We start from the raw sequence: 27170 nt of genomic DNA, 5'->3' as shown, positions 1-27170 counted from the left end.
AGGGAAGAGGGAGGTTCTCAGATTCCTGGGAGGTAGGTGACTTTATATCATCTGAATCAGGACATTTATGAGAATGAAAGGTGGTGCCATTAATAATTACTCTGGTATAGCAGATAGCAACTGGTGCTCTCCCAGGAAAACCAGGGTGTATGGTTACCCTACTCAGAACTTGAGGTAAAAACCCAGCACAAAAATCAGCAAGGGCAAAGAGTAGCTAGATGAAAACATCAATTCTGTTGTCTGTGTAGAGGCTGTTGCAGTGGGAAAGGTATAAAGGAAGTTGGGGTAGCAGGATTGGGAGAGGGAATTACTGAGGAAGTAGACCTACAGAACTTGGTGGACCAATCAAGGACTCATTAGTGATTCTCATCAGGAGGCCCTGGCTTTTGGAATATCTCTCCTTTTTCTCTAGCTCCCTCATTTTTAACTCTTTGGGGGTATTCCCTTTTGCAAATCTAGTAAGTGCTGTTTCCTCAGAAAACTACATGTTTAAATGTTGCATGTTGTGTTAGGGATCCACACACCATGACCGCCTCCCCCAAGTTGAGGATTTCTGCTTCAGCATCTCTCCCCTGCTGTTGTTGTTGTTGTTCTACCTCATTCCTTGCATTGACCAGTTTGTTTTGCAGGAGACAGAAAGCCAACTCATACCGGCTTACTCTACTGACTCACATGACTGTGGGAAAGGGTAGGGTGGAGCTGGTCTCTCTGCATATTAACTCATTCTTACTGACTTCCCCATGAGTGTGGGCCATGACTGCAGGCTGCTCGGACTTACAGCTTTGGATCCTGGGGTGGGGGAAGTCTCTATTTGCCTTTCTCCCCATTTCTCTCCTAGCATTGTTAGAAAAATACCAGAGAAGGAATCTGATTGGCTGCTTGGGTCATGTGCTCATGACTAGATCAATCACCATAATCAAGGAGGAGGCTGTTCTGTTGGCTCAGTTTGGATCACAAGCCTACTCCACCCTATCGCCTGCCAGGCAGGCAGGGTCTGTTTGTGAAGGCTTGGGGTCTGAGAGCGTTGCTCCTTAGGAAAACAATTGCCACCTGCACTTTTCTCCTCACTAATAGAGCTCACTACTCCTGCTTATCCATTTTTCCCCAGTTCCAGCAAGGCTTGTGGGGAAGGACTGGAGACCTGCATTCTGGTCCTAGGCCCACCAAGCTTTCATTCAGCAGGGGTTACTGAACACCTATACTGCCTGTACCTCTTTGGGCCTTAGTTCTTTTTCCTTTGTACAAACAAGGTCAGATTTACTCTCCAAGAGTGTGTTTGTCCAGCCATCCAGTCCTCTGAGCACCTACTATGTACCAAGGATATGGAGATGGGGCGACACAGTCTCTCTCTCCAGGAGCTCACATTCTAATTAAATTACAGGCTGTTTGAAAATAGAGATGTGCACTAGGGTTCCAGGACTCTGGGGTTCTGTACCCTCATTTTGGGGAGAACAAGGCAAGATTTTTTCCCAGAAAGGTACCAATTTCCCATGGCTTCTCTTGCCCTTCATCCCTTGCTGCTATTTGGGCAGGGAGGGTGATTTGTCTCTATAACCCCTCATCATGTCTGTCTGATTCTAAAAGAAGAAAATGCTGATTTGGTTTTCCTCCTGCTTTGGAAAAACACTGAAAAGTGTTTTTCTGCTGGCATTTTCCCCCTCCCTACTTCATTACAAACTACCCCAGCTCTCAGACCTCTGTTGTCATCACAGTTGCCAGGGTGCTGTCATGCTTGCTCAGACAGAAGGGGGCTCTTGTTGGTTTGGATTCATTTGGAAGTAGAGGAAGAAAAGCCATTCAGAGAAGAAACATTTCATCTGAGCCTGGAATGGACACCAAGGGCAGGATGTACTTCCCCTCTCTCCCAGCCAAGGATCTGGTCACCCTGAGTAAGCCTAGCTAAGATCATCTAGCCTGGGACCCGGTGGGTTACCAGGCTGGGGAGGAGCACAATCAGTGCCTTTACTCCACTGGTGGGACCAGACCACAGCTCTAGTGCCAGGCATAGTTAAGTTGTTCTTAGTAAATGTTTGCTGTTTTAAGTATAACTGCCTTTTCATGTCTAGGGGTGGGGAAGGAATTAATTGTTTTATTTAAGTTATTTTTTTGTTTGTTTTGATTAGATGTATTGTAAATAGTACACAGTTTGCAAAGTTTCTTCCCTGCCCTAGCCACTCAGTGTGTCTCCCACAGTAATCAATTACAAGGCTCAGAGATAGTCTATAAATTACAAGCTTGACCTATATGTTCTGACACATACATGCATAAATGGTAGCAATTAGATTACCTTTGAATCCTGTGCTCTTTGTAGTGTAATAAATTATTTAGAGTTTACCCACTCAGAAGTCCCTGAACTTTTCTATCTTAATCATATGGATTTAGAGAATGTTAAATCAAATTTCAGGTACTAATTTAAATTTTGAAGTCCATAGCCCCACAGAAAGACCTGGTGAGAATGATTTCTCTCTTCCTGATCCAACTTCTCTAAGTCACTAGTCTCTCGGAGAAATGGCATCTCAGCTACCCAGGTTCTTCTGCCAGGAGCCTGGACTTTGTTCCTGACTCCCTCTCCATTTTCTTACCCTGCACATTCGAACAGGTTGACAGGCCCATGGAGTCTTACCTCCTGGTGTCTCTCAAGTTCATCATCTCTTGATCAGACCTTCTGCTGTGGTGTTAGTTTAGGCCCTTGAAATCCAAACCCAGTGGATTAGTGAGTGGTTGCCAGTCCTTTCCCCCTGTAGCAGCCAAAGGGATCTTTCTGAAATGCAAATCTGATCGCGATTCTGTCTTTCAGTGGCTTCCCTCTAACCCTGGGATAAAGTCCAACAGCTCCTTAACAAGGCATACTAGACTGTTCATGAGTTTCTTTCTGGAGCTTTTATCTTTCCTTGCTCCCACCCCCATTTTCTCATGCTTCTCTGTTCCTCCTGCCTGGGATAGGTCCCTCTTATCTATTCTTTTATCATCCCTTAAAATGTGTGATAGTTATCCAGCCGGTGTGGCTCAGTGGTTGAGCATTGACCCATGCATCAAGAGGTCGCCGGTTCGATTTCTGGCCAGGACACATGCCCAGATTGTGGGCCCGACCCCCAGTGGGGGGCATGCAGGAGGTGGCCATTCGATGTTCTGTCTCATCGATGTTTCTATCTCTCTCTCCCTTTCACTTCCTCTCTTTCTAAAATCAATAAAGGAAAAAAAATTTTTTTTTTTAAATGTGTGATAGCTTGAAAAATTAGGTTCTCCTCCTCTAGGCTCCCAGAGTACCCCTTTGTTAACCTCTGTCATCATATCACCTTGTCCTCTGCTGATCAGTGCACTCCTTCAGCCTTGGGACTATGTCATTTTTGTCCCTGGCCCCATAGCAAAGTGTCATGAACAAGATCTAATTCCTGATGTGGTAGAAGGAACATGGATTTTGGTCATTCAAGGAATTTGTCGTTTTTCAATTTCATTGATATGGTGAGATTTATTGGCATCAAATTGTTCCAAATATCCCCCTTTTACTTTACTATCTATGGGATCTAATGATGTCATATCTGTCATTCTTTCATTCTTGACATTGGTAATTTTTTCCCCTTATCAGCCTGGCTAGAAAGTTCAATTTTTTTTTTTTTAATGTTTTTATTGATTTTAGAGGGAGAGAGAGAGAGAGAAAAAAAGAAAAACATTGATTGGCTGCCTCTTGCACTGGGGATCAAGCCTGCAACCGGGCATGTGCTGTGACTGGGGATCAAACCAGAACCTCTTGGTGCTTAGGATAATGCTCAACCAGCTGAGTCACACTGGCCAGGGCTAGCAGTTCAATTCTATCAATCTTCTTAAAGACCCAGACTTTTATTTCATTGACCTTATATATTGTTTCTATTTTCTGTTTTATTGATTTTCACTTTGATCCTCATTCCCTTTCTTCTTTTACTTTGGGTTTCATTTGCTCTTCTTTGTTGAGTTTCTTAAGGTTTCTTAAGTTAGGGTTATTGATTTGAGGTCTTTCTTCCTTTCTAATATAGATATTTAGTACTATAAATTTTCCCCTACGTACTGCTTTAGTGGAATCCCACAAATCTTAATATGTTTGTGTTTTCATTTTTTTTCTTTTATTGATTTTTTAGAGGGGAAGGGAGGGAGAGAAACATCAATGTGAGAGATACATTGATCAGCTACGTCCGGCACATCCCCTCCTGAGGATCAGGTCCGCAGCCCAGGCATGTGTTCTGACCAGAAATCGAACCCGGACCTCTCAGTCCATGGGCTGACACTCAACCCCTGAGCCAGACTGGCCAGGCGTGTTTTCATTTTTTCTTTCTTTTTCTTTTTTTTTAACTTATCTTTATTGTTGAATGTATTACAGATGTCCCCTGTTTTTTCCCCATTGACCCTCTCTTCCCCAATCCCACCCCACTCCTGCCTTCCCCGCACTGTTGTCTGTGTCCATTGGTTATGCATATATGCATAGAAGTTCTTTGGTTTATCTTGTCCCACTCTCCCTCCCCCCTTTCCTTTGATGTTCATCAGTCTAACAACCAATTTGTCCTTTTTTTTTTATCCTCACCCGAGGACATTTTTCCATTTTTTGTTCAGATAGAGTGGGAGGGAGAGGGAGGAAGAGAGAGAGAAGCATCGACGTGAAAGGGACACATCGAGTGGCTGCCACCCTCACGACCAACCAGGGCCAGGGACAAACTGCAAACAAGGTACGCGCCCTTAGCGGGAACTGAACCCGGGCCTCTCTGGACCGCAGGCTGACGCTCTAACTGCTGAGCCAAACCAGCCAGGGCCAATTTGTACTTCTTAATTCCTTCATCTTTCTCACCCATCTCCCCAAGCCCTGCCCATTTTCTAATTTCTCTATTTATTTATTTATTTGACCCATGGGTTATTTACAGAATATGCTATTTAGTTTTCAGATATTTGAGGATTTTCCAGAGATCTCCTGTTTATGATTTAAAAAACTTTTTTTTTTTTAATCTTCACCTGAGGATATTTTTCAATTTATCTTCAGATAGAGTGGGAGGGAGGGACGGAGGGAGGGAGAGAAAGAGAGAGAGAAACATTGACGTGAAAGAGACAAGTCATCTGGTTGCCTCCTGCATGTCCCTGACTAGGGCTGGGGACCAAGCTGCAACCAAGGTACATGCCCTTGACCAGAATTGAGTCTGTGACTCTTCAGTTCACAGGTTGACGCTCTGACCGTTGAGCCAAAGCAGCTAGGGCTGTTTATGATTTTTAATTTAATTCTCTTGTGGTCATAGAACATACTTTGTGTGATTTGAATTCTTTTACATTTATTGAGATTTGTGTCATGACCCAGAATATGGTCTATCATGGTAGAAGTTTTGTGTACACACCAACAAAATGAGTTTACTGGTGGCGGTAGTGTTCTACAAATGTCAATTAGGTCAAGTTTGTTGATTGTGCTGTTTAAGGCTTTTATATCCTTACTGATTTTCTGTCTACTCATTCTATCATTTGAAGGGGGATATTGAAATCTGACTGTACTTGTGGATTTGTCTATTTCTTATTGTAGTTCTATTAATTTTTGCTTCAGGTATTTTAAAGCTCTATTATTAGGTATATAAATGTTTACACTTGTTATATCCTCCTGATAAATTGACCCCTGTATCATTATAAAAGGATCTTCTTGCCCCTGGTAATATTCTTTTCTCTGAAAATTGCTTTGTCTGATATAGTAATATAGCCACTCCAGCTGCCTTTGATTAGTATAACTTTGATATATCTTTTTCATTCTTTTACTTTCTAAAATAATTTATTTATTTGTTTATTTTTATTGAATTTATTGGCGTAACATTGGTTAGTAAAATTCCAGGGGTACAATTATATAATACATCATCTATATATTGTATTATGTGTTCACCACCCCATACCAAGTCTCCTTCCATCACCATTTATCCCCTCTTTACCCTCTCTTACCTCCTTCCACCCCATTTTTTCTCTGGTACTCACCATACTGTTGTCTGTCTATGAGGGTTTGTTTGTTTGTTTTTTGCTTAATCCCTTCACCTTTTTCACCCAGACCTGCAACCCTCCCCCTACCTCTGACAGCTGTCAATCTGTTCTCTGTATCCATGAGTCGGTTTCTATTTTATTTGTTAGTTTATTAGATTCTACATATAAATGAAATTCATCCTTTTACTTTTAACCTATTTATCTTTTTTTTTTGTTATCCTTGCCCAAGGACATTTTTGCATTTATCTTTAGATAGAGTGGGAGGGAGAAAGAGGGGAAGAGAGAGAGAGAAACATTGATGTGACAGAGACACATCAAGTGGTTGCCATCCACACGACCCCGACTGGGGCCGGGAACAAACTGCAACCGAGGTATGTGCCCTTAGTGGGAACTGAACCTGGGCCTCTCTGGTCCGTGGGCTGATGCTCTAACCACTGAGCAAAACTGGCCAGGGTTAACCTATTTATCTTTATATTTGAAGTCTGTAGTAGGCAGCATAAAGTTGAGTCTTTTTTTTTTCCCCCACAGTTGAACAATCTCTGCTTTTTAATTGGGGTGTTTAGACAGTTACATTAATACGATTATTGATATGCTTAGATTCAATCTCATCTTGCTCTTTATTTGTCTCATATGTTTTTTTTTTTTTTTTATCCTCAATCGAGGACATTTTTCCATTTTTTGTGATCAGGTAGAGTGGGAGGGAGAGAGAGGAACAGAGAGAGAGAGAGACACATCGATGTGAAAGGGACACATCGAGTGGCTGCCACCCGCACAACCGACCAGGGCCGGGGACAAACTGCAACCGAGGTACGTGCCCTTATCGGGAACCGAACCCGGGTCTCTCAGGACCGCAGGCCGACGCTCTAAACACTGAGCCAAACAGGCCAGGGCTCATATGTTCTTTGTTCACATTTTTTTGCCTTCTTTTGGAAAAAGTATGTTTATGATTTCATTTATCTCCTTTGTTGGCTTGTTAGCTGTAACACTGTTATTTTAGTGTTTGCTTTAGAGTTTATAATATACATCTTTAACTTTTTTATGACTGAAACATTCACAATAATTAAACAAATGTTTTCCTTCCTCTGAGAATGGATGAAATTTATCACCAATATTGTTTCTGTAATTAATTTTAAGATATGAACTTGACCTGTAGTGCTTACCACATATCTCACACTTGTAAATTTTCTCTCTTGTGTGAACTTTCTGATGAGATTGTAGATGTGCAAACTGACTGAAAACCTTACTACACACATCACATTTGTATGGTTTCTCTCCAGTGGGGGCTCTCTGGTAAAGTTTAAGATGTGAGGCCCTATTTAAGTGCTTACCACACACCCAGCATGTATATATGGTTTCTCTCCTGTGTGGATGCCCTGGTACACATCAAGATCCAAGCTCATCTTATAGCCCTTCCCACACTCCTCACATCTGTATGGCTTTTCTCTGGTGTGGATTTTTTCTTTTTATTCTCACTCGAGGACATTTTTCCCTTTTTTTTTGTTCAGGTAGAGTGGGAGGGAGAGAGAGGAAGAGAGAGAGAGAAACATTGATGTGAAAGGGACACGTCGAGTGGCTGCCACCCTCACGACCCAACCAAGTTGGAGGACAAACCGCAACCGAGGCACATGCCCTTAGCGGGAACTGAACCTGGGTTTCTTGGGACCACAGGCCAATGCTCCAACAGCTGAGCCAAACCAGCCAGGGCAGATTTTTTTTTTTCTTTATTGATTTTAGAGAGAAAGGAAGTGAGAGGGAGAGAGAGAGAGAAACATTGATGAGAGAGAACATCGATTGGCTGCCTCCTGCATGCCCCTCCCTGGGGATTGGGCCCACAACCTGGGCATGTGTCCTGACCAGCAATCAAACCGATGACCGCTTGGTGCATGGGTCGATGCTCAACCACTGAGCCACACTGGCCGGACTCTGGTGTGGACTTTTAAATGAGTTTGCAAGTATGCTTTCCAGCCAAATTTCTTTTCACACTCTTCACATTTGAATGCTTTTTCTCCACTGTGGATTTGCTGATGGACCAAAAGATGTGAGGCCCATCTGTAGCTCTTCCCACATCACTAACAATTATAGGGTTTCTCTTCTGTGTGGATTCTGTGATGGTAATAAAGATCTGCCCTAGAATAGAAGCTGTTTCCACACTCCTCACATTTGTATGGTTTCTGTCTCATGTGGATGCTTTTATGGCTATGAAGATGTGAGCACCAACCAAAGCACTTCCCACACTCCTCATATTTGTACAATTTCTCTCCTGTGTGGACCACCCACTGACTGTTTAAGTCTTGATCCACAACAAAAGTTCTTTCTACATATATCCCATTCGAATGGTTTCTCCCATTGTGAACTCTCTGATGGTTGTGAAGATGACAAGCATGAATGAAGGCCCTCTACATTTCTCACATTTATAAGGTTTCTCTTTTCAATGTAATTTGCAGTGGTCACTAAGTGTTGCTCTGTGACTGAAGCCTTTCCCACACTGCTCACATTTGAATGGTTTCTCTACAGTGTGGACTTTCTGATGAGTTTACAGACATGAACTCTGAATTTCTTACCACATTTACCACACAGCGTTTCTCTCCCAAATGAACTATCTGATGAATGTGGAGCACTGAGCTATGAAAGAAGGATTTCCCACACTCACCACGTGTATGAGACTTCCCTTCTGAGTTTAATTGTTGATGAAGATCAAAGTTGGAGATACCACTAAATAATTTTTTACATTCATTTCTCCAATAAGGTTCTGGGCCTGTGTGTGTTATAGACAGTCCTGCCCCAACCTGGCTGATCGAATCAGCCAGGGGAACTGAGAACTCTTTAGCATGGAGTCTTGACTCCTGATTAGGTCACTTGCAATTTGTTGCCATATTTGCCAGCAGGAAAGTTCTTCATGTGGTTCTGCTTCTGGAACAGTCTTCATCTCATATTGGATCTTGCCTTCTGAATTCCCTTCTTTGGGTTGCCATCTTCTTCATCCAAAACTTCTCCCCTTACTAAGTGGGTCATGTCTTGTTTGAATGGTTGATGCCCCACTGAGACCAGGTTCCTGAAGTTCTCCAGCATCATGTTCCAGTACAGCTTCCTGTGGGCAGAGTCCAGCAGCCCCAGCTCCTCCTCCATGATGACTACAGCCACATTCTTGAATGTCACTGCTTCCTTAAATGTGGTCATTTCTTCTTCTTATATTTGCAAATGTACAGATTCCTGAGATATGGAGAGTCCTGATAGGCAGAACTGTGCCTCGTAGTGTCACAGCGAGGGGAATGCAGATGATAAACTCCATCTTTAACTTATTGTAGTCTACTTTCAAGTGATATTATTACCACCTCATGAATAGTATATGAACCTTATGACAGTACACTCCCATTTCTCCTCTCCTGGCTTATGTGCTATTATTGTCATACATTTTACTTTTACATATGTTCTAAATCCCATACTATCTTAGTATTATTATTACTAGAAAAATAGAATCAAATAATTAAAAAGCCTTAATGTTTACCTATGTATTTCTCCTTTCTGATGCTCCTCAGACCCTGATGTAGAGCTATATTTCCATATGGTATCATTTTCCTTCTGTCTCAAGAACTTGCTTTAAAATATTTTGTAGTGTGGGTCTGCTGGTTATGAATTCTCTCAGTTTTTCTTTGTTCACAAAGTCTTTATTTTGCCTTTGTTTTTAGAAGGTTTCACTAGGTTTAGAATTCTAGATTAATTTTTTTTTTTCCTTTTGGTATTGTAAAAAGTTCTGTCTTGGTAGCATTGTTTCCTGTGAGAAATTTGTTATTCTTTGTTACTCTGCATGTAATGTGTACTTTTTTTCTTTGATTACTTTTAAGATTTTTCTCCCCAAATTTTATTTACTTATTTGGGGGGGGGGGGAGAGAAACAATGATGTGAGAGAGACACATCGATTGGTTGCCTCCCATACCACCCTGACCAGGGCCGGGGATCAAACTGCAACTGAGGTAGGGGATTGAGTGGCTATCAAGGTGTGTGCCCTTGACCTGGAATCAAACCCGCACCTCTTTGGTCCAATGCTCTGGCTGCTGAGCTTAACTGGCCAGGGCTCTATAAATACTCTTAACCTTTGTTTGGGATTAATTATTTTCTTCAGTAACAGTTTTCCCTTTTTGGTCTTGTTTTTAATATTTGTTAGGTGGTGTATTGTTTATCCAGTATAAGGCTAGTTATTCCTTGTTGAGACAAGACCCTTCTGAATACTCTGCCCAAACCCATGATATGAGGTTTTCCAATATGGCTGAGGGTCAGGCCCTGTAACTAACTGCCCTATCTGAATACCCTGAGGCTTTGGGTACTTTGGACATCTGAGGTTTAATTAGGGGCATAATGAGCAAGGAGAATTTTTTTTTTTTCATGTTTAAGTTATTTTTAGTTAAAGGAAAACCTCCTTTTCCAAGGCCAACAAAGTGAACTGAAGGTCAGAAGGAAGCAGGGTGTGGAACTCTCACAAGCTCTTGCTCCAAAACCTGGACTTGAGAAAAGAGGGTCCTCCTGGGAACTCAGGGGCAACTGGCCAGCAGAGGGATGACTTTGGTGGGATGGGGTGGAGCTGCAGCCCACCTTGGTCACTGGTCTGCATGGGCTCTTCTACCTGCCAATTGGTTGACATAATTAACACTATTATTCTTGGGGGCATTAAATTAAGGAATGATGTGTGGAGCCAAGAGAGTGGTCCTTCAGTTGGATATTGAATCACAGTCAGGAAGTAGTCTTTATCTGGTGCAACTATAATTTCATTTTTGTTGGAGCGAATTTGAGGGAAGGTGAAGTCATTCTGGGGTTCAATTTCATGCACGGTGCTCTGGGCCTTCAAGGTGAAGTTGTGCATGATGTTGGCGTAATGTGTGGTGGTGGGCTTGTCCATGATGATCTTTTTTTTTTTTAAATATGTTTTTATTGATTTTTTTTTTTGAGAGAGAGGAAGGGAGAAAGAGATAGAAGCATCGATATGAGAAAGAAACATCAATCGGCTGCCTCCTGCATGCCCCTTACTGGGATTCGAGCCTGCAACCTGGGCATTGCCCTGACTGGGAGTTGAACCGGGACCTCTCAGTCCATGGGATGACACTCAATCCACTGAGCCACACCAGCCAGGCTGTCCATGATGATCTTAATGGGAATGCCTTCTACGTGTTCACCACGATGATTCCCTGCACTCCCTTCTGGCTCTGGCGTCACTTCATTGTCTTCTCTACCTCTGCCATCTTGGACTGATTGGGTAGCTAAGCAAGGAGAATCTGAATGATTGTTTCCTTGGCTTCACTTAGCTTCCCACCTGCCAGAAGCCCTACCATGACCAGGCTGCTGAGGGTTCTTCAAAATTCTCACTTAATGTTGCATTTGTGTGTAAATGTCTTCTGGAGTATGTTCATGTTTGCTATGTGATCCATGCTGAGAGTGAGAAAGGAGCAACACTCTCTTCCTTCCCTCTCAGCCCTTGGACCTTTTGCTAAATGAATGCAAATGTAGAACCTTGGGTGTTTGAAAGAACTGTAGACACCATCATTCAGTTAGTGAGAGGGTAAGGTATTACTGGACCTCCCTTCCCACCGATGTCCAAATCTTTGTATACAAATAATGAGTGTACAGTTATGACTTCTTAGCATCTATTGAGATACCCTGGGCTAATAGCCCTACACCGAATGCCCCCAGATCAGGGCAAGCAAACGTGTACTCCTCAGAAACTCTTCAAAGAGAAGTCAAGTCTGTCTTTGCCTAGAAGAAAGGAGCGTCCTATCTAGTTGTATTGAACTGATGCATTCTCTGAAAATGCTTTCTGTATAGTCACTTACAGATGCCTTGCAGTAGGAGTTTCTAGTCCTGGGTGAATGAATGTCTTTCTCACTGGTTTCTCTGCTTCTTAGGGTATCTCTTCTTCTTTTTTTTTTTAATCCTCACCCAAGGACATTTTTCCATTTTTTGTTGAGATAGAGTGGGAGGGAGAGAGAGGAAGAGAGAGAGAGAGAGAAAGAGAGAGAGAGAAAGAAACATCAACGTGAAAGGGACACATTGAGTGGCTGCCACCCGCACGACCCAACCAGGGCCGGGGACAAACTGCAACCGAGGTACATGCCCTTAGCAGGAACAGAACCCGGGTCTCTCTAGACTGCAGGCTGACGCTCTAACCGCTGAGCCAAACCAGCCAGGGCAGGGTATCTCTTCTTTATTTTTCTTCAAGTAGCTGTTCAGAGTGTTTAATGAAGCAATTGTCTGGAGACCAATGTTTATTTCAACATGGTTTGAGTTGTTTTTGCGTCAGCTTTCAGAGCCAATAAAGCTGGTTATTAGGTTCTGTAATTGTTGCTATAATTACTCTCTTGGAACCAGCAAAGGCATAATTAAATACGGAGATTCCAAAGACTATTTTTTTTCTATCTACAAGCAACCCCTTAAACTTCTATTGGCCTGAGTTATATTTCAGTCATTAAAGCCATTGTGTTTATGAATGACACTGAGGTTATTTGGCAGAAAAGGGATCTCTTTGTATACCCCTTCTCTGAATATTTGATTTAGATGAACTCCTTGTTAATCCAGTGCTTGGGTTATTTTTTCCTTTTCCTCGAGCTTTATTGAGCTATAATTGACATAATAGTATATTAGTTTTAGGAGTATAACATTGATTTGACATACGTATATAGTATTGCAACATGATTACTACAATAAGTTTAGTTAACATATGTCACCTCACATAGTTAATAATTTTTTTTTCTTGTGATGAGAATCTAGTACTTGGTTTTTTGTTGTTGTTCATCCTCACCCGAGGATACTTTTTTATACTTTTACTTTGATTTTAGATAGAGTGGAAGGGAGGGAGAGAGAGAAAGAGAGACAGAGAGAGAGACATTGATGTGAGAGAGACACATTTATTGGTTGCCTCCCTTACAACCCAGATTAGGGCCAGGGATTGAACCTGCAACCCAGGTATGTTCCCTTGACTGGGAATAGAACACACAACCCTTTGGTCCAAGGACCAACACTCTAACTGCTGAGCCAAACAGGACCGGGCTAGTACTTGTTTTTTTTTTTATTATTAATTAATTGATTTTTGTTACAGATGTTTTTCCTTTTTCTCCCCAGATACCCTCCTACTCCCCCCCCCCCCAAGCATTGTTGTCTATGTCCATTGGTTAGGCATACTTACATATAAGTTCTTTGGTTTATCTCATCCCTACCCCCTGTCCCCTCCTCTGAAGTTTGTCATTCTGAACCATACACCTTTCTTTCTCTCTTTCTTTCTCTCTTTCTTTCTTTCTTTCTTTCTTTCTTTCTTTCTTTTCTTTCTTTCATTTATTTATTTTTTAAATCTTTATTGTTGAATGTAAAATGTATTACAGATGTTCCACATTTTTCCCTCATTGACCCCCTCCTCCCCCCTCCCACCCCCCTCCCACCTTTCCCCACACTATTGTCTGTGTCCATTGGTTATGCATATAAGTTCTTTGGTTTATTTCTTCCCACCCCCGCCCAACCCCTTTCCTTTTGAGGTTTGTCAGTCTAGCAATGAATTTGTACTTCTTAATCCCTTCACCTTTTTCACCCATTCCCCCAACCCCCCTCCCAACTGGCAACCAATAAAATGTTCTCTGTATCCATGAGAATGTTTCTGTTCTAGCTGTTCATTTTTTTTGTAGATTCCATTGTTGATAGATATGTATTCATTGCCATTTTGTTTGTTCACATATTTTATCTTTTTCTTCAAAAAGACCCTTCATTATTTCATATAATAATGGTTTGGTGGTGATGAATTCCTTTAACTTTTTCTTATCTGGGAAAGTTTTTATATGTCCATCGATTCTAAATGACAGCTCTGCAGGATAGAGTAATCTTGGTTGTAGGTTCTTGCTTTTCATCATTCTGAATATTTCTTGCCACTCCCTTCTGGCCTGCAAAGTTTCTTTTGAGAAATCAGCTGACAGCCTTAAGGGAACTCCCTTGTAGGTAACTAACTGCTTTTCTCTTGCTGCTTTTAAGATTCTCTCTTTGTCTTGAACCTTTTGCATTTTGATGATGATGTGTCTTGGTGTGGGCCTCTTGGGGTTCGTCTTGTTTGGGACTCTGTGTGCTTCCTGGACTTGTATGTCTGTTTCCTTCACCAAGTTAGGAAAGTTTTCTGCCATTATTGTTTCAAACAGGTTTTCAATTTCTTGTTCTCGCTCTTCTCCTTCTGGCACCCCCAAGATGCGAATGTTGGCACGCTTGAAGTTGTCCCAGAGGCTCCTTACAATATCCTCATTTTTTTGGATTCTTTCTTCTTTTTGCTATTCTGATTGGGCATTTTTTGCTTCCTTATATCCCAAATCGATGGTTTGCTCCTTGGATTTACGTACTCTATTATTGAAACTGTGTAAATTATTCTTTATTTCAGTTAATGCCTCCTTCAATTCTAACTGTGTATCCATGATTTCTGACTCGTCCTTTTTTATGCTCTTGAGGCCCTCCCTAAGTTCACTGAGGTTCTCACTAAGTTCATTGAGCATCCTTATAAGCAGTATTTTGAACTCAGTATCTGTTAGGTTGCTTATCTCCATTTCGCTTAGTTCTTTTATTGGGGTTTTGTTCTGTTCTTTCATTTGGGACCTGTTTCTTTGTCTCCTCATTTTGGCTGCCTCCCTGTGTTTGTTTCAGTGTATTACTTAATGAGAGGTATGGGGCTGAGACCAGATGCTGCTCATTTGAAAGAATTTAGGAAAAACCTGAAGCAGAATCCAAGACAGGCCAATCCTATGGTTAAACAAGTGGCAACAATTTGGGTGGGCTTGAAAGTTTGGGGGGGGAGCCTCAGGGAGACACCAGGGCGGGGCTACCAGTGTGAGCCAGGTTGCTGGAGTCCCAGATATGGCGACTGTCTGCCATCCCGGGGAAGGGCTCACCAAAGGAACAAAGGCCTCTGACAGCACATTTGTCCCGGAGAAAGCCCCCTCTCTAGCCCTCGCTCCAGTGCCAAACAGCTCAGTTCTTCCCTGTATGTCTCTGGCGCCCCTGGAGCTGCCTCCCCTCCAAGCTTAGAGGGAGAAAGTCCAATAAGTCCGTGCACCAGGCCTTTTAAGGAGCTGCCTGGGGCTCCAGCTGCGTCAGCTTCCCCGAGCCTCAGTTCCCGCTGGTTTTTCTAGCCAGAAGTTATGGGGACTTCTCTTCCTGGCACTGGAACCCTGAGCGAGGCACCTGGTGTGGGATGGGGACCCCTCAGTCCTCAGGAAGGACCTTCCCAGCCGAGGTGTCCTCCTGATTTTTATCCGCCACACGTGGGTGTGGGACCAGCCCGTTGCGCCACCGCCCCTCCTACCAGTCTGGATGTGGCTGCTGCTTTAATTCTGTAGTTGTAGGACTTCCATTCAGCTTGATTTCAGGCAGTTTTGAATGATGGTTGTTCTGTAGTTTAGTTGTAACTTTGATATGGTTGTGGGAGGACATGATACCGCGTTTACCTATGCCACCATCTTGACTGGAAGTCCATACACCTTTCTATGTCTTTGGGTTTATTTTGTTCATCAGCTTTTTCTGTTCTTTTTACTCCACAAATAAGTGAGATCATGTGGTATTTGTCTTTCTCTGATTGGCTTATTTTGCTTAGCATAGTACTCTCCAGGTCACTCCATGTTATCTCAAAAGATAAGAGATCTTCCTTACAGCTACATAGTGTTCCATTGTGTATATGTACCACAGCTTTTTTATCCACTCATTTATTGATGGACATTTGGGCTGTTTCCAGATCTTAGCAATTATAAATAGCGCTGCTTTGAACATAGGGGTGAATATATTCTTTCTGATTGGTGTTTCAGGCTTCTTAGGATACATTCCTAGAAATGAGATCACTGGGTCAAATGGCAGTTCAATTCTTAATTTTTTGAGGAATGCACCAGTCTGCATTCCCACCAGCAGTATACTAGAGTCCCCTTTTCTCCACACCCTCGCCAGCACTTGTTGTTTACTTGTTTTTTTAAACCAACCATCAGGAATTTGGAGAAGTACAAGGCAAGACACTAAGAGCCACATATATTTATATAAAACATTGGGCTTGGTCATTTAGACATTGGCTATGTATAGAAGCAGATTATGTTGGTCAGAAATAAGGTTGAGATGGAGGATGTTTTGCTTTAAGTGTAACAGTATGCAGTAAGAGTGGCATTTTACTCATTTAGTTTACTCTAAGTTATACTTCACCATGGCGCCACCCGTTTATAAGATACAGAGTAGTTCAAGTGCTGTGAATATGTTTGCACATATTCTTGCAGCCCAAATGCTGGCCTCATGTCTAATTGTAAGATTACTTTACTCATGAGTGGAAGAGGAAAATTATCCTGTCCTGTTTCTCTTAGAGGAGTTCTCAGTTAATTGAGAAATACACACAGGAGTAAAGATTAGGGTAAACAAATCAACTATCCCTGCTGGACACCATCCTGGAGAGTTCACTGCACGGAAAGGAGGAGACTGTGTGAACTCTACAGGTGGGAAGGGGGAATCCTGGAGGGCCGTGCTGTTTTTGCTCAGGACCTTTTCCTAGTCTCGGCACACCTTATGGGAAGGATAGAGGGAAGGGCAGGTGCTTTCATGAAACAGGAGGAATGCAGGGACAGAATCCTGCAAAGTGGCTGTTTTAGCCAGTGTTTCAACAAGACATTATTTCTCCTTTGAGTCAGAGGTACATGGGAGATAAATATAGGTGCATCCCACATGAGGAACCCTATATAGGATATATGAAAAACTTTAAAAACAGATGAAATTGGAGATTCAGCTTAATAAATATGGTAAGTACTTACTGTAGACTAGTCATTGTGCTAGATGTTGGTCTGTAAAAATGAATAATGTAAACATTTCACTCATGGTGGAGAGTCTTGCCTAGCTCCCTGGTATGGTTGGATATTTGCTTCCAGATCTTTTATTGCTTAGGGGATTTTAGAAGTAGGGTGGAGATCAGAGAAATGCAAGATTTTTGTACAAGGAGTCACTGCTAATTGGAAATGTATTAAAGTTAAAGCAGTTTTAAATCTATGATGTCTTAGGGTCTAGGGAAAGAATAAATTCAGTTTCTGCTATACTCAGGACACTGAAAAGTAAGGCAGGTTTGTCATCTTAATGGTTTGTTCTTGAGAATTGTCACAGAATTAGTGCCATCATTCTGAGCCTGTGTGGGAAGACCAGAGGCTTGGGGGTTTACACAGACCAGTGGTTGAGCCCTTGCCTCCCCACCTAACAGCAGTTTGACTTAAATGAGCTGCTTCACCTTTCCAGTCACTGTCTCCTTATTAGCATGGATCTAGGATCTCTGCCCTGTTCCTGGGTGTGGGAAGTTTAAATGAGGAGGTGGACAGGACTGACACAGCTGCCTTGCTTCCTTACCACGTAGAAAGTGCTCAGAACACCTTGTTGAATCTTGATTGGTGGACAAGTTGTTATAGGCTGGACTCTGCCATGCATGATGGGGATAGCTGAAGAAGACCTGAGAAAGGGGCACCTATGGGATAATGGCCTGAGAATGCTTGAGAATCACTTGCTCATTGGGATGTGTTCGGGTTGGTTTCTGTGGGAAAGCAACATAGCACCAAGGAAGTCATGAGGAAGTAGCCCCAGGTCCAGAGCACTTATGTACCAGAACTCTCCCAGGATATCATCCCTCTGTCATGACAGTGGCAAAGGGATTTAGACCTGGTGCTGGTACTCCCAAGACCTGGCTTGTGGTGAGAATTTCAGTCCCTTGCCTCCCTGCAGGCCACATTAAATCGCATAGTGGCTTTGTCTTGTGGGTCGAGGAGCTGTTGAGGGTTTTGATTTTTTTAATCATCATATTTTTTAATCCTCATCCGAGGATACTTTTCCATTGATTTTAGAAGTGGGGGAAGGGGAGAGAGAGACAGAGTAAGAAACATTGATGTGAGAGAGACATCGATTGGTTGCTTCCCGAACGACCCCGACTAGGGCTAGGGACCAAACTGCAACCGAGGTACATGCCTTTGAATGGAATTGAACCTGCAACTCTTTGGTCCATGGGCCAACGCTCTAATCACTGAGCAAAACCAGCCAGGGCTGTTGAGGGTTTTTAAACAAAGGACTGACATGGTTGGATTTGCACTCCCTCTTTTGTGTTCTCAGGGTCCCGTTGACCTTCCCTCCAGGATAGGATCCTACCTTTTCCATTGAGTGAGAGCCATAATAGTTGAAATGGCAGGGCATGGACTTTGGAGGCCACACCTGGCTTAGTCCCCTTTCTGCTGCTTACTATCTGGTGATGAGTTACATGACCTCTCTGAACCTGTTTCCTCATCTGCTAAAAAGGGTAGTTAATTCTACCTTAAAGGGTTGCTATTCTGAGGTATGTATATAGCCTAAATCACAGTACTAGCAGAAGGTGAAGGTGTTCAGTAAAGGGTCTTGAGGACCCCTGGGTGTGACTGCAAGTTGAATTTCTTTCTTTTTTTTTTTTAATTTTTTTTTCTTTATTGATTTTAGAGAGAGAGGAAGTGTGAGAGAGAGAGAGAGAGAGCTAGAAACATCAATGAGAGAGAACATTGATTGGCTGCCTCCTGCATGCCCACTGGGGATTAGGCCCACAACCTGGGCATGTGTCCTAGCTGGGAATCGAACCGGTGACCTCTTGGTGCACAGGTCAACGCTCAGCCACTGAGCCACACCGGCCGGACATGAATTTCTTAAAGTCATAGGCCATTCATACCAGAATCAAGGGAGATAACAGGTAGAGTGGCTTTTCAGCTTTTAAATCAGGCACATTTTATTGTTCTTCAGATTTTTTACAATATCTGTTTAGCCTGCTTTATCTTTTGGAAGAGTTTTCCTGGTGTTTTTTTCTGTTGCTTTTGAAGGAACCATGGACTGCTTACATGTAGGCCAGGCTTGTTTTTTCCTTGGCAACTGGTTTTTAGGACACGATCCTAGGCTAACAGGGAATGTGGGTGGAAGGAGCATGGAACCTACTCATGTGATATATGGAGAAACCACAGCCCATTGAGGGTGTGTCTGTATGTATGTGGGGCTAGTGTTGTCAAGGCCAAGGCTGGGCAGCTTTCCCAACCCATTCATTCTTCCTGAGTCTGTGCTGAGCCTTCTTCCTGGCTTTAATGCCCATCTAAGATGTGTGCTAGAGGTCATTTTTAGTGTAAAGAGGGAATTGAGACAGTAAGGGAAGGAATTCTGGGATTTGAGTAGGGAAATGTGGTTTTGGCCCTTGCTCAGCCACAGATTCACTGTGATCAAATTGCCTGCCCTGACTGGACTTTAGAACAAGATGATCTTTACAGCCTTAACATGCCAGAAGCCAAGATAAGTGATCACATTGACTTGACCAAATGGTCACACTCCAGATTTGTCCCTGACAGGAGTTCTGCCTTTATTCTGTTGTGTTTTCTATGATAGAGAATGCTCTAGTAACCATCTTCAGTGATAGGGCTTTCTACTTTTGTTGAATACACATCTGGAAGGAAATTACTGGGTCAGAGGGCAGGAATGTCATTTTGGCTGGTGCTCTGTGTTGCCATGTTACTTTTCAGAAGCATTATAACAATTACAGTTATCAGCTATTGCCAGTGAGATAGCATTTTAATCTCAACTGATCCATTACTAGGTATAGTCATTATTTATTATTTTTGTAATTTAGTTGGCATAAAATGATACCTTAAAATTGCTTTATTATAATTAGACCTGCTGTTTTTTGGGTGTCCACTGTTTAATGTCATACTAGGCATTTACACATATTATTTCATTTACTCCTCACAGTGAACCTATTGGGGAAGCTAAGTAGCTCACCTAAGTCTGTGAGCTGGGTTTTGAACCTATGGCAGTCTGACCTCAAAGCACATTTTTTCTCTTTTTTTTTCCCCCTCACCCGAGGACATTTTTGCATAGAGCGAGAGGGAGAGAGAGAGAAACATAGGTGTGAGAGAGACACATCAACTGGTTGCTACCCACACGACCCCAACGGGGGCGGGGACAAACTGCAACCAAGGTACGTGCTCTTAGCGGGAACCGAACCTGGGTCTCTCTGGACCGCAGGCTGATGCTCTAACCACTGAGCAAAACCGGCCAGAGCAAAGCACATTTTTTCTTTGAATGCCTCTTTCTGCTATGTGTGTGTGTTTCTGTGTGTGTGTGTGTGTGTGTGTGTGTGTGTTTCTACCTACCAGAGAATGTGAACTCTTGCTGGTGTGCTTGGTTGCATGTAAATTTTGAATAGTTTTCTCAGAAAACTGAATGTGCTCTTTGTGTTATAGTGGAAGCAATAACTAGGTGCATTCATTAAAATTAGAGAGAAGACTCAAGTGAACTCCAGAACATTACCTTGTGTCTGGACTCTGAAACTGTTTTCTCCCCATGCAGCGGCCCTCCAGGCACTGAAGCGCAAGAAGAGGTATGAAAAGCAGCTGGCGCAGATTGATGGCACATTATCAACCATCGAGTTCCAGCGAGAGGCCCTGGAGAATGCCAACACCAACACCGAGGTGCTCAAGAACATGGGCTATGCTGCCAAAGCTATGAAAGCTGCTCACGACAACATGTATGTGGCCATCTGCTGGTAGAGGGGGGCACCCATGTGGCAGGGCAGTGCTGGACCTGGAATGCCTAGAGCTCAGGCCATGGCTTTCGGCAGTCCCCTGGACTTACCACTTAAGCACCTGAAATTGTTTTAATTTGCATTCTTTTTGGAACTTGTTCTAAAATGAATTATGTACCTTGCTGCCTTTGGAAGCAGATCTCATGAAATGAAACAGTGTTTTCTGAGTAAATCAGAGTTACTGTGATAAACAGAGTTTCAAGCTGGAAAGGTCCTTAGAAGGTCCTCTTACAGGCCTCTGATGATCAAGATGTGGGGAGGTGACTTGCCCTAGGTTATGTATGAGCTTGAATAGAACTAGGATAGAGCCAATGTCTTTAACTTTTTTTTTTTTTTTATCCTCATCCGAGGACATTTTTCCATTTTTTGTACAGACAGAGTGGGAGGGAGAGAGAGGAAGAGAGAGAGAGGGAAACATCGATGTGAAAGGGACACATCGAGTGGCTGCCACCCGCATGACCAACCAGGGCCGGGAACAAACTGCAACCGAGGTACATGCCCTTAGCGGGAACCGAACCCGGGTCTCTCCGGACCGCAGGCAGACGCTCTAACCGCTGAGCCAAACCGGCCAGGGCCAATGTCTTTAACTTTGTCATGATGCTATGAGGGGCCCTGGAAAGTGGTACATCTGAGGGCTTTGGATTTCTATTCTTAGGAATGCCTTTGATGGAAGTTTCTGTCTCCCCCTTGCTCTCAGGCTTTGGCTGTCATATTGACAATGTTCTTGACTTTAGCAGCCCCTCCTTTATGTGGCTGCTCTTCATATACAGTGGCTTAAGAAACTAGATAATCACACTTGTTACAATTGTATTAAAGGCCAGGGTATCAGTAGGCTGTAAATGAGGGGCTCTCATGAACACAATTCTGCATTTGTTTTAGTGCTTGGACTTTGCAGCATATATTCAGGGTTGCTTAGAGCCCCTTTTTTCTTCCTATTGGATACTCAGCTATGCTGTAGAACAGGGATTGGCAAAATGCAGCTTATGGGCCTGTCACCTATTTTTGTTGTTGTAAATCCTCACCCTTGGATATTTTTTCCATTGAATTTTTTTAGAGAGAGTGTGGGGTGGGGAGAGAGAAACATTGATATGAGAGAGGAACATCAATTGGTTGCCTCCCACTTATACCCTGTCCAGAGCTAGGGATCGAACCTGCAACTCAGGTATGTACCCTTGACTGGGAATGAAAGCTGCGACCCTTTGGTGCACAAGCCGATGTTTGCCTTTTCTTTGGAGTCTAGTAGAGGAGCCATAAGTGGATTTGAGTAAATAGGAAGGACTTGTCAAGTGGCATGGCTACATATTATGATTTGTGCTTTTATGATTTCTTGCTTCCACTGTAACACAGAGAGCACATTCCCCCTGTACAGGGTTTCCCTTGAGTTTGAAGAAGAGCTATTGGCCCGGGAGTTAAAGTCCTATGGTCTCATCTGACATGTTTACTATCTTGCATGAGAGACCATGACTGTGGCCCCTAACTTTGCTAAGCCTTATTTCCTGAGTGTTGGATTAGGTTGATATCTAAGGACACTTCCATGCTCTTGATTCTGTGGGTCTCTATTTTTTTCTTTATTGATTTCAGAGAGAGAAGAAGGGAGAGGGAGAGAAAGCTGGAAACATCGATGGGAGAGAACATTGATTGGCCGCCTCCAGCATGCCCCCCACTGGGGATTTGGCCCACAACCTGGGCATGTGCTCTGACTGGGAATTGAACTGGCAACCTCTTGGTGCATGGGTCGATGCTCACCTGCTGAACCACACCAGCCGGATTGTGGTTCTCTATTTTAAAGAGAGGGGAAGAAGAGAATAAAGACAAAAAGTTAATTCCTCACAGGGAGTAATTGGAGGGGTGAAACTGGAAAACAGATTGTGGGGAGCAGAGTTTCTGCTCCTGCCTTACAGACTCTTTACACAGATTGATCGTCGATATGACATCTGTCCATTTCATTTAAAGGGACATCGATAAAGTTGATGAGTTAATGCAGGACATTGCTGACCAGCAAGAACTTGCAGATGAGATTTCATCAGCTATTTCAAAACCTGTAGGGTTTGGAGAAGAGTTTGATGAGGTGAGTGTTTTCATGCAGATCACACAAGCTTCACAAATGACACTGGCCGCCGTTTGATGATCTGTTGAAGCCCCTCTGGCAGGCTGGATGTGATTTGGAAATTACCATTTCTCATCCCTCCAGAGATTTGCACAAACAAGGCGTAGTATTTACCCTCCCTAATTCTCGCAATTGAGGGATGCTTCACTGTTTGGGGTAGAAGGTTAGGTGAAGTAAAGGAACTTTTGTTAGGACCCCACAGCAGGCTAAGTCAATAATTAGTTTCAACAAGTAGTTACCCTGCACATATGACTCCTGAGGAAATCCGTCCAAAGAACTTGGCTACCTACCAGTTTCTGCTATAGCAGGTAGGACTCACTGAGTCTGTTAGGTTTTTAAAATACAGTAAAAGACCCTGTTGAAGGTACTTCTTTCTGCCTTCGATTTGAGTCCACTGAGGGTCAGGTCTGCTCCACTGAACCTGATTCTTTGTGCTGTCTGATTCCCTCGGTGTAGCTAATAAAATAGCCTGTGGTTGGCTCCCACCCTTGGCTGCCAATATCAGGGTTTTCGTGTTTTTCAGTGAGTTTGATGGACTAGTCAAGTTCATTTCAATTCAGCAAACATCCCTGCATATGCACTCAGTGTACCCAGTTCAGAGATAAAGAAATAGGGTGAAAGGATACAATCCATTTTCTCAAGATGCGCACAGCCTAGTGCAGGACACAGACACAAACATCTGTATTGCTCGATTGTGTTATGTTCACCAGTAGAAGTGAATTCAGAATATTTGAGTCACAGAGTTCATCTCCCCTCTGACCTTCTCAGAAGGGGTGTGTGTCCCCTCAGCCCATAGGCAAGAGGTACTGCTGCAGGGGCTGGGATTCCTAGGGGTGTCTCTCATTCTTGTGTTTCTTTTTACCAGGATGAGCTCATGGCAGAATTAGAAGAACTAGAACAGGAGGAACTAGACAAGAATTTGCTGGAAATAAGTGGACCTGAAACAGTCCCTCTACCAAACGTTCCCTCTGTAGTTCTACCATCAAAACCCAGTGAGTACTTCTTATCCAGAGTCCTGACACCCATGATGCCATGTGGTGGGTGCTCTTGTGGTCAGTTGGCCTCAGTTTGGGTCCAGAGTTGCCCAGGGTAGAAAACCAGGTGGGATCTGTTGTGATGGCCTCAGAGACAATGTCACCTGCCCTTTCCTAGTTTCTCTCTAGAATAGGGTTTCTTAACCATGGCACTGTTAACATAGCCAGATCGTTCTTTGGACTGGGATTGGGTGGGAGGCCTATCCTGCTCACTGTGGGTGTTGAACAGCACCTCTGGCCTCTCTCTACCCACTAGATGCCTGTAGCACCCCCTTCCCAAGTTGTAACAACCAAAAATGTCTCCAGATATTGCCAGATGTCCCCCTGGGGGTGTTGGGGGGGTCACCCCCAGTCAAGAACCAGTATTTCAGAATAATTTTCCCTGTGTCACCGAACAAGGCACTGGAAGAAGGTGTGTGAGTTTAATTGCAGGACAGCTCTTGTTCCCTATTAGAATCCTGTGCTGTGCACACCTGTAAAAGCCTGGGGCCTTGGAGACCGTCACTGGAGGAAGGAAATAGCTTAGCTTTTTAAAAGACCTGGTTTTATAAAATCTTCATTTCCTTCTGCCTTCCCTCCCCCATTATTTTACACTTGGGTGGAAGCATTCCACACAGAACTAGAAAAGGTGAAGCAGTTTGATTTGGCTTAGAGAAAGTGCCTTGGGGAGTGGAGCGTGACCAGACTGTAGTCACCTCACTCTCCCAGTTTCAAGGAGGAGAGTCTGCTGTTTGGGTGGGGCCAGGACAGGGGCAAAGGAGGTCTAGATGTCCAGCAAATTGCATAAGGGTATGGAAAGGTGGTTCAAGTCACCTGAGGAAGAAAGGAAAGTGGTGAGGATTTGATCTCTTCTGGTATTTTTTCCTTCTCTCCCTGACCTTGGATGCTCTGGGACTGAGGCTTGGCTGAATCCTGACTCTCCGTGTAGAACCCTGATGCTGGTGGAAGGGAGGTGCTGGGGAAAACATGCCTGGTTATCTGGAGTTTTATGTTGCAGCTTTTAGGCACAGAGAAGCAGTCTGCTGATAGCCTAGAGATGAAGTGGCTGGAGGGGTGGGGCTGTTTTTGCGGACACCGTGTTAGCACAGCCCTGGCACCCAGCCAGCATGTGTTGAAAAGACTGCAACCAGCCCTCCTAAATTGCCTTTTCTCTTGTCACACAGCCAAGAAGAAGGAAGAGGAAGATGACGACATGAAGGAATTGGAGAACTGGGCTGGAAGCTTTAATTAACTGGTCCATTGTGAGCTGGGCCCAGACAGACTCTGGTGGCCTGCAAGCAGGCAGGCATGTGCGTGTGCAGGGCAGACAGGACATGGTGCAGGCAGGTTCCATCGCTCTCAAATCTCCCTCCAAAGCAGTAGGGTTGCATCATTGCTCACTCTGCATAGCATGGTCTGCACCCAATGGAGTGGGCAGGGGGTAGGGGTGGGTGGGTGGGTGGGAGGTGCCTGCTGTTTATAATGTTGAATTCTGTAAAATAAACTGTATTTGCAAATCCAACATTGAGCTTCCGGACTACGCTAACTCCCCTGCTGAACCTCAGTGGAAAAGGTCGACTGTTTGCTGTTGAAATGATCTGAAAATGTAGTCTCTGTCCTTTTAAGTCAGTTGACTTGTCGCACATCTCTTTGTAAGACTTGTATGGTACTGGCAGAAAAGTCGTTTTTTAAAGCCATAGGCTTTTCCTTGTCCTTAGGTGTAATAATACATCTGATTTTGGTTTCCTCGAGAGCTGTATTTCTGCCCGTCACCTTTGTACTGGCCCCTGTGTTTCCTATTCTAGCCCACTCCTCACTTCCACTCCCCTGGTCTTTTGGAGTTTGTGACACTAATTTGAAATGGATGGTGTTCTCTTGAGAGCAAGCAAGATTGTTAGAGTTAAATTCCAGCTATATGTTTTTCTAACATAGCTCTAAGGTCCTTGTTGCTGTTTGTGATAACTGATAGATAAATCATTGGAAACATGTGCATACATTTATATTCAGATGAAATTATGGTTTGCACTGTCTATTAAATATCTCAATTAATTTTCATACTTTGCCGTTGTGTTCAATCAGTCTCTCATTTGCTTCAGGAATTGACCCTTTCCAGGCCAGCATGGTCCAGTGGAGCCTGTGGAAACGTAGAAGACTTGATAATGATATAAATCAACAATTTGAGCCAAAGAGCAGAACGTGTCTTACTAGAAATGTGTTTAGGCTCTGAAAGCCATGGATCTGTGACCTTCACCTCGTTTTGGGGCCTCCTAGGAACTGTTTAGGAGTGAGTTGGTTCTTCATAGCTTCAGGTTCTTTTCTCTCAGTGTCCATGGGCAATGCCAGGAGGACAACAGAACCTTCCTCTGTTGGAAACCATGGTGTTCCTACTCACTAGGCCCTTCAGTCAAGTGCATTGAAGAAAATGGCCTTTCCCATGAGCAGCAAGTGTGGAGCAGTGACTGAGAATCTAGGACACAAATGGTAGTCTCAGGTCTGCTGTGATTTGCCATGTGACTTTGGCCTGGACTCTTCCACTGTCTACTCTTTAGTCTTGTACCTCCTTGAGAATCTGATGAATGCTATGGACCCTCTCCCTCATAAAAATGGATCTGTGCATGTTCATCCTTAATTCTGCATGCAAACTGGCAGAATTGAAGGAAGCCCGCCTGAGTTCACAATTAAACACTACCATCGCTCACTGGGTGCCTTGGGGCAAGTTTGGCCCCGCCTCGTATCGCATTTTCCCATCTGTGAAACAAGAAGGTGGGTCCTCCTGTCTGTGAAGCTGCTCATGCCCTCTTCCTCACCCCTCATTGCTCCTCCTCCTGGAGCACAGAATTGGGATTTGACCACAGTGGCTTGAAATTTCATGACTTACATGGAGGTTGGGTCCGGCTGTTGTCAGAAGTTTTCTTTCTCCCGTAAGAAGAATCTAGTGGTAATGCTTGCTGCTAGCTTCCACCTTCTCAACCTGCAGTTGGTGGTTCCTGGGCATCACTTGGTGTGGGAAGTAGAGTGGACATTGAGCTCTTCTCATCAGCTTCAGGGGCTTCTCAACCAGGTGTGGGTAAGAGGGACTCACAGATCCCCTCTTCTGTCTTTTATATGGACACTTATCATGGTTAGGGCTACCCCAAATTAATATGATCTCATCAGGATCCTCACCTTAATTATATTTGCAAAGACCCTATTTCCAAATAAGGGCACATTATGAGGTTCCAAGTAGATATGAGTTTTGGGGGATATTATTTAACCCCCTATGCTGCCTCATATAGCTGTAAGGTCATGGCTTGTAAAGCACCCAGCAGGGTTTAGAGAGCTCTGAGATAGAGGTAGGAAACAGTTGTATATTATGGGCCCCATTTGCTAGGTGGGAAAACCAAAGCTTAGAGAAGTTTTGGGTCACACTGCTAGTAAGTGACAGAAGAAGTAAATGAATTTCTTGTCTCATGAAGGCCATGTATTCAACAACTGTATTTTGGGCACCTTTGTGCCA

The 27170-nt window shown here is 43.5% G+C and overlaps 1 protein-coding gene and 1 pseudogene across 1 annotated transcript in view; one reads left to right on the top strand and one right to left on the bottom strand.

Moving 5' to 3' along the window:
* The window catches only part of CHMP4B (charged multivesicular body protein 4B), a 49176-nt gene extending 23447 nt beyond the window's left edge, over nt 1–25729 (top strand). The window contains exons 2-5 of the mRNA XM_036244545.1: nt 20320–20497; nt 22508–22622; nt 23527–23653; nt 24859–25729. Coding sequence (XP_036100438.1) covers nt 20320–20497; nt 22508–22622; nt 23527–23653; nt 24859–24926 — 488 coding nt within the window. The 3' untranslated portion in view covers nt 24927–25729. The remainder of the gene's footprint in view (nt 1–20319; nt 20498–22507; nt 22623–23526; nt 23654–24858) is intronic.
* Nucleotides 10439–11198, bottom strand: LOC118618349 (annotated as a pseudogene).
* Nucleotides 25730–27170: the final 1441 nt, after the last annotated feature.

Source organism: Molossus molossus, unplaced genomic scaffold, assembly GCF_014108415.1.
Source record: "Molossus molossus isolate mMolMol1 unplaced genomic scaffold, mMolMol1.p scaffold_m16_p_6, whole genome shotgun sequence".
In the NCBI taxonomy this organism is placed as follows: Eukaryota; Metazoa; Chordata; class Mammalia; order Chiroptera; family Molossidae; genus Molossus; species Molossus molossus.
The sequence above is the reverse complement of the archived record's forward strand: the minus strand, read 5'-3'. Positions and strand labels throughout refer to the sequence as shown.